Source organism: Aedes aegypti, chromosome 1, assembly GCF_002204515.2.
Source record: "Aedes aegypti strain LVP_AGWG chromosome 1, AaegL5.0 Primary Assembly, whole genome shotgun sequence".
Lineage (NCBI taxonomy): Eukaryota > Metazoa > Arthropoda > Insecta > Diptera > Culicidae > Aedes > Aedes aegypti.
In genome coordinates, this window is record NC_035107.1 from 144,654,053 (window position 1) to 144,662,308 (window position 8,256).

An 8,256-nucleotide genomic window follows, 5' to 3' on the forward strand; every position below is an offset into this window, starting at 1 on the left:
GTTGGTCCGGATGTCATTTTATGTAAACACGGCCCGCATTTACAGCGGAAAAGAAAAAGAAAGTCGACAATAAAAGAAGACCGTGGATAAGTCCATTGGGCGTGATAACCACTATTAGCTGCAACGCTCGGGGCCCGAGAAAATAGTAATTTCAAATAAGTGTGGGTCTTGATTTCTACCGGATGCATAATATCTTGACTGAGCTATCAACCGAGTTTGGGCCCATTAACAAATTTCATAACGCTGAAAGGGGTGGGTAGGTGTTCTAAAGGTGTTACAGCTCATACAAAATTCAAAAAATGTTCATACAAAATGCTTTATAAGGGGGTGGGTGGGTGCTTGTCAAAAATGGTCCCTTTTTACGTGTGCGGGCACGTCGGTTTGTCGGTTTCGCGAAATTTATTATTTAATATCGTGAACGCAGCCCACTGATGTTGAGTGTGAACCCTGCTAAGCGTTTCTAGCCATCAACCGTTTGTTGTTGAACGCCTCCGCATTGTTTGACGATAAAACTAGTAAACAAAAAAATATCATCTACCAGTTTGGTTTTGCGAAACTAAAATCTAAAATTTTACTTGTATCTGAGTAACTTCAACAACATAGCTTATCAGAAACGAAGGAAATTTAAGTTGAAAGGATACAATCTTGTTCTAGTCATGTCAGATTCCGATGGGAAGACCACTCCAGTCAAAATTAAAGAAGGTAAGATGGATCGGGCTGTGGGAACGGCGGCACTTGATTCCGTATTTCAGGGTGCGGCACCAATTTTTGTCAAATTTACATTTTTGAGTCCTGGGGCCTATTTTAGCCTTGTGGTAACATCCGCGATTGTGAACAATGACGTGAATAAGGGAGGACTTGGCCGTCTCCCGAAAGTTAGGCTTGTTCCCTCCCTCTAAAAATTAGAAAAAGAAATGATAATGCATTTTGAATTATTTTCTACATTTCTGGATGGTCAATTTTTTGACAGGAAATAGCAATTTGTAGTTTTAAAACGTCTCATAGGAACTGATATGTCTCCTTTTGTCCTTTTTGTCCTACCAGAAATCCCTCCACAGTATTGTGCCACCCGGAGCAATGGAGCAGGCCTTGTGTTTCTCCGAGATAATCGGCTGCCCTTCTTCAGTCTAAATCCTGAGGCCAAATAAGGGTGGGATTATAAAGATTTAATTTAGTTTAAATTTTCACTATTATGGTTTCACATTGTGCGTTTTACACAATGTATTCTGTGCTTTTCGCCTTTGTCGACTTTTAAGAGATACCGATCTATTTTTTTTTCGCTGATGGTCTTTTTCGTGCTGAGATTTTAAGGACCTTAATCCAGCGTAGTTTGGGTAGTGGCTACGGTTAGGATAGCTCAAATTATTTCCAAGTATTAAATTTGTAATTTGTAATTTGAACTTTATTATAAACGATAACCAGCAACGAACATTCTTTCGTAAACACCTCCCCCCAAAATGCTACATCATATTTGGAGAACCTCTTATCAATGTTATCTATTTTAATTTTCAGAGCTGGATGATGATGAGCCTAAACTAATGAGTTTAGAAAAACTAGATAGAGGATCACCAGAAATTTGGCCAGCAAAAGGTAAGTTATTTATTCTTATTTTCCTTCCAGAGTTTTTGTTTCAGGCATTCGGTCAAGGTCTTACAGGCACCCTTACAAAATATCCACGAAGAGTGCCTACGCCGATTTTTCCGTTATTTCTCTTCCCATTTTCAAATGAATTCTTCCTAAATTCATGACCGATATATCTGATAGAATTTCCATTTTTACACAACATTCTTCAGGAATTCTGTTCAATGTTTTTCAAGAAATGCCTAAAAAGAAAATCATGTAGAGATTCAATTGATTTTTTTCGATCATTATATTATAAATTCATCTAGACTTCATCAGAAGCTAGTGAGTTTTTCAAATATCCTCGCAAGAGCTCATCAGGAATTTCTAGAGAAGTTTCATCAGAGATTTCTACAGGATTTGTTATAGCGATACGTTCGAGATTTTTCAAGGATTTTTCCATTAACGTCTTAAAAAATGTCCGTGGATAAATCCAGGATAATTTCTCTGAGAACTTTCATCGGGAATTTTATGATTCTTTATGAATTCCTGAAGAGATTCATGGTGGAGTCTTTTGAGTAATTTTCAGTTCTATCCTTGAAAATCTTACTCCAAGATAGTCCAACACAGTCCAAGGGATCTTGAACTAAATTTATGCAGGAATTCCTTAAGCAAGCCGTTAAAGAATCAATTATGAAATCCTGTACAACTTTTCGGAGTAGGGTAACTTTGAGCAAATTCAACTTGGGCAGCATCGCATACGTTTATTGTGGGGCAGATACTCTAAGCCCTGGGGAGTCAAGAAAATGTCCATTACGAAAAAAGCATGCACCGTCCGAGAATTGAACCAAGAAACCTTCAGCATGACTGTGATTTATAGCCTCAAATTTTATCATAAGGCTAAGAAGCCGCATGCAAAAGATTAAAAATTAACACATTAATATTTTTCATACCCAGTAATAGCTCTTCAAAATAATTTCAGGCCCATCTATGAATGAGTTCAACACACCAAATTTGAATTTCTCCCCACCGGCATGGACAAAAGGCTTAACCCAGGACGATATCAATTCGATGTATCGTAAGTATTTTGATATTCTACCTACTTAGACAATACTTACAATATAATTTCAACATAGAATTGGGTGCTTTATCGTCCAACGGAATAATCGCCGAAGTGAAGAAATTGTACGACCAGGCTTATCAGTTGGGTGTCCAAGAAGCTAAAGAAATGACTCGGGGTAAATATTTGAACATCTTTACCAGCAGTCGTAAGAAATCGTAACACAATCGATAGCTTCTAATTTTAAAGATTTGTTTTATGTAACGTAGCAATAAAACGCTGGAGACATTTTTATAATCCGTATAATTCATTTGGGGATTTTGATAAAAAATCAAATAAAAAAAGAGTCATAATTGTTGGTCCGAAATCCTTTAGGGGGAAGTCCTCTATGGCCGGACAGTTTGAATTTCCCAAAAACGAATAATGACATTAAGATTTTAGTATTCCAGGATTATACCAAAACACATTTTTGCAATGTATACAAACTATGACGTTTTCATGTCCAAACGTAAACAAACAGTAGCTGTTAAAAGTTTCTCTCTGATACGGTCTACCAAAAAAATATGAAACGATAAAAATCATACAAGTGTAGCAACAAATGATTCTTATAATTTAAGCTGAATTGTCTCCGTACGTTGACTTTAGTATGTTTTGCATCGATCACAATGTGGAATTTCAAAGAAAAGCAACCTTTTTTGTAAACGATTGCAAGTCCTCTATGACCGAACAGTGAAAATGTTAACCTAATAACTGGGATCTGATTTATAATTCGCCTTTTTCATAAATGCAGGGTACAAAAAACAAACAGCAACAAAAATAAAGCATAAACAACAAAACTTTCGGTCCTTGGAGGCCTGTTAACATGATGGCAAATGAGCGCACGAGAAGCAGCCACAAGATATGATGTGCAGTCATCTCTCCATAACTCGATAATGAAGGGACTAGGAAGATATCATTTTACAGAATACTAAAACAGTGCAAATATGCGATTCAGGGGATCATCGAGGTAGCCATGAACAACAAATTTTACTATCGTTCTCTAACTAGATATTGAGATACGGAGGTCGATTAAGGGAGAGTTGACTGTACCTAAGAGCGCACTTCAACCTTCCAGCTGACAAAAAATAGAACTACAAACGCGTTGAATTCCAGAAGACATTTTCATACGAGCAACCGCTAATGCAGATATGGCGAATCGATCTGTGGCGCTGATCAAGAAGGAGTTTATGGAATTGACCTATGATCTCGCTAATGCTTCATACGCTGTACATCATGCAAGGATTGAACCCACAAGGTATGTGCTGACATACGAAGCGCCCCTTGGCCTTTCTGTGGGTTTGGTGTAAACTTTGATGGTGAAAATCATAGTGTCCGGCCATAGAGGACACATTTCAGTGCACACCATTATTGGTACGTAGGGGAAAAGCACAAATTTTCGACCCATTCATACGATTTGGGCCTATTTTGTATGGAAATCCGAAAATTGGCACAGAATTCTTGTGGGTCGAAAATTAGTTTTTTTTTTTTTTTTTTTTTAAACTTTATTAGAGTGTATTTTAACGCACGAGGGCTAGTTCTACACTCGAAAATTAGTGCTTTTCCCCTAATGTAATCCACCATAAAAAATGAATTGTAAAGGTTTATTGTTGTTCTCATGTGAGTTTTTACTTGAAATAATGTGAATACGGACCCAGGACGATATCAATTCGATGTATCGTAAGTATTTTGATATTCTACCTACTTAGACAATACTTACAATATAATTTCAACATAGGTAATAACACAATAATGTGAATACTTTAATCGAATTACAAAAATTAACGGTAAAACTAATGTAGATTTTGAAATATTACCAAAAAACAAAAAGTGTCCGGGCATAGAGCTGATGGTCGATTTTTGTTCAAATGTTCTTACACTTCTTCTTTCCGTAGTTACATCCCAAATTGGACAGAGTCTGCTTGTCAGATAAAGCTTCATCCAGCCAACATACTTTTCACATGCAAAAAACATACTAAAATGTGCATAACTTTTTTGTTTCTGGATGGATTTTGTTGAAATTTTCAGAACGTCCCGAAATACGCTTATAGTCTATGGTCCAGGAAACTTGGGAATATGGTCCAAGTGGTTCCGGAGTTATTTCGGATTGTCTTGGGGTACCAAAATTCGTCACATCATCCATGCAACGGATATCTCAACACCCAGATGAGCTAGGTGTCTTCGCCAAAGTTGATTAGCAGATCAAGGGTTATCCGGAAGTAATCAATCTAATTCAGAATGCCTCCGCTAGGTGGCGCTAGCGACAAATTTTCTTCAATCTTCATCTCAAGATCCTGATGAGTTAGAAGGTTGATGTCTTCGGCAAATTTAATGAGCAGACTAAGGGCTATCTGGCAATAGCAAAACTAGTTGAAGCTTTATCCCCTAGGTGGCGCTATTAACACATTTTCTTCAATTATCTATATCTCAAGATCCTGATGAGCTAGAAGGTTGGTGTTTTCGGCAAAGTTGTAAAGCAGATCAAGGGCGATCTGGCACAAACAAATATAATTTGGAATTTGTCTGCTAGTCTTCGGTAAAATTGTTCACATCATTGCTAAAATTTTAAATTCTCATATCTTATGCTAGAGATTGTTTACGCTTGAGTTGTACCTTACGCAGTTCAACAGCCACAATACATGAGTTGGATCATCAATTTGTTTTGTTTGCCATCTAAAGCTTTATTTTATTATCTTTATTACCGACTTCCCTTCAGAAATAAGACGTCACTGAAATTTTGACGTGAACTACGTCTTACGGCAATATACTGGGTGTCAATTGAAAATCTAAAATGTTGCGACCGTCACGATATTATGTTAGATTTTGAACTAAAGGAAGGCTGTAACTATGACAATCGGCTAAAATTGAAATGCAGAAAATTACTTGGCGTAGTTAACGTCATGCGGTCGTACACAACCCCCTCTGAATTTTAGTAACTATCTCAAGGATGGGTCCTATCCCAGGTCCTCGGCGTGAGAGGCGTATGTTATAAACACTACACCAGGTCCGTCCGCACATAAAGGCCTTATTCTTTGTTTTCTGCTAGAATTATAACGAACCTTTCTAATGTAAACAATATCATTGGCTTTTGACAGACATTCTATGTACATATGATTGAATGATTTTTGACGGCATGAGCGTGAGCAAGTGATTTTGCTTCAAAGGTATCATTCGTGAGTATTTGAGTGTCAGTGTACCAACACTGGTTGTTCAATAGATCAAGGGCCATCTGAACAAATATTCATTCGCTTTATTATGCTAGCAACAAATCTTCTCCCATATTCTGAATTTAGTGATCCTAAATAGCTAAAAAATAGAACAGTTCAGAGCCCCAATATCTGTCTGATAGTTATAAAATTGATCCAAATTTTGATCCTCAGCTGTCGCTAGTGATATTTTAGAAGAACTGATCTAATTCATCAACATGACAGGCAACAAGGTTAGTTTTTCGGAAAATAATTTTGTTTATCTGAAATCTTCCTAATAGGGATCAATTTGTTTTGGGTTTTGTTCGTTTAGTGGCGTCACCGTATGTTTTAAGAAGAATATTATCCCAAGACTCTTGTACGCTAGAATGTCCCCTGGCCTTTGGTTCAGAAAGGGGTATGGGCGCGTTCTGCCAACTCGGTCGAGGCAGATTTCTTGTGTGAGCAAGTTACAACATGGACGTTCTAAAGTGCCAGAATGAAGTGTTGTGCTTGTGGGGAGCACTTGAAGATGGGATGGAAGGCCATTACTTCGCGTTCGTGCTTTATTGTCAGCCGTCAGCAAAGATCCAAGGTAGACGAACTCGTCGACCACCTCGAACGTATCCCCATCTATCGTAACACTGCTACCTAGGCGAGCCCTGTCGCGCTCGGCCCCACCAGCTAGCATGTACTTTGTCTTGGTCGCATTCACAATCAGTCCAACTTTTGCTGCCTCGCGTTTCAGGCGGGTGTACAGGTCTGCCACCTTTTCAAATGTTCGGCCGACAATGTCCATATCATCCGCAAAGCAAATAAATTGAATGGTTCTCGTAAAAATCGTCCCGGCTGCTAAGTCCGGCTTTCCGCATAACACCTTCTAGCGCAATATTGAACAACAGGCACGAAAGTCCATCACCTTGTCGTAGTCCCCGGCGGGATCCAAACGAACTGGAGTGCTCGCCTGAAACCTTCACACAATTTTGCACACCTTCCACTGTCGCTCTTATCAGTCTCGTGAGCTTCCCGGGAAAGCTGTTCTCGTCTTTGATTTTCCATAGCTCTACGCGGTCGATACTATCGTATGCCGCCTTGAATTTGATGAAAAGGTGATGCGTTGGGACCTGGTATTCAAGACAGTTTTGGAGGATTTGGTCCGTTGTCGAAAGGCCGTCAACGAAGCCGGCTTGATAACTTCCCACGAACTCATTTACTACAGGTGACAGACGAAGGAAGATGATCTGGGATAATACTTCGTAGGCCGCATTTAGAATGGTGATCGCTCGAAAGTTCTCACAATCTAACATGTCGCCTTTCTTGTAGATGTGGCATATTACCCCTTCCTTCCACTCCTCCGGTAGCTGTTCTGTTTGCCAGATTGTGCCTATCAGCCGGTGCAGACAAATGGCTAGCTTCTCTGGGCCCATCCTTACCAGCAGCTTTATTGTTCTTAAGCTGGTGAATGACTTCCTTAACTTTACTCAAAGTGGGGGCTGGTTGGTTTCCATCGACCGCAGTACTGACGAAGGCAGTTCCTCCGTTGTCCCGTTCTTCATTGCCTGTGCTCTCAGTGCTATTCAGGTCGAAGTGCTGCTTCCACCTTTCGATCACCTCACGTTCGTCCGTCAAAATGCTCCCATCCTTATGCCTGCACATCTCGGCTCGCGGCACGAAGTCGTTGTGGGAGGCGTTGAGCTTCTGATAGAATTTACGTGTTACTTGAAACCGGCACTGCTGTTCCATCTTCTTGCACTCCGTCTCCTCCAGGCGGCGTTTTTTCTCCCAAAAGAGGCGGGTCTGCTGTTGCCGTTTCCGTCTATAACGTTCCACGTTCTGCCGGGTTCCTTGCTGCAGCATTACCGCCCGCGCTGCATTCTTCTCTTTCAGAATCTGCCTACATTCCTCGAGGTGCTGTGGGTATGCAGTTGCGAGAGTTTTGGACGCAGTTCAACCATCATCAGATAGAGTCGATGTTAGCAGCACGATAGGTCCTGAAGTCAGATGAGTAGGAGAAGTGCCGTCCATCAATCAGAACGTGGTCGATTTGTGATTCTGTCAGCTGTTGTGATCTCCAGGTGTATCGGCATGGAAGGTTGTGGCGGCGAAGTCAATTAGTCGTTAGCTGGGTAATACGACAAGGTGATGAATTTTTATGTTTCTTGTCGCTTGAAGGGCGTGATAGTCTAGTATCGGTCTTTAACAGATCCAGTCAATTTGTTTGCTTCGCGGATGACATGAACATTGTAGGAATATGTCAGTTATGAAGGCATTTCTTATTTTAAGCGAGAGAAAAAAAAACTTGATATCTTTAGATGTAAATTTAGTACAATTTATTCAACATATATCGTACATAGTTATTAGTCATAAATCAGTTATTTTTAGTTATTTTAGAAATCTTTTCGTTTGGTTTATGTA

The 8,256-nt window shown here is 39.7% G+C and overlaps 1 protein-coding gene across 1 annotated transcript; it reads left to right on the forward strand.

Moving 5' to 3' along the window:
- The first annotated feature begins 493 nt into the window (after positions 1 to 493).
- Positions 494 to 2,951, forward strand: LOC5565033 (protein lin-52 homolog). Its single transcript, XM_001649355.2, has 4 exons — positions 494 to 702; positions 1,513 to 1,590; positions 2,543 to 2,638; positions 2,697 to 2,951. The coding sequence occupies exons 1-4, from the start codon at positions 657 to 659 to the stop codon at positions 2,840 to 2,842; spliced, it is 366 nt and encodes a 121-aa protein (XP_001649405.1). The 5' UTR covers positions 494 to 656; the 3' UTR covers positions 2,843 to 2,951.
- The last annotated feature ends 5,305 nt before the right edge of the window (positions 2,952 to 8,256 follow it).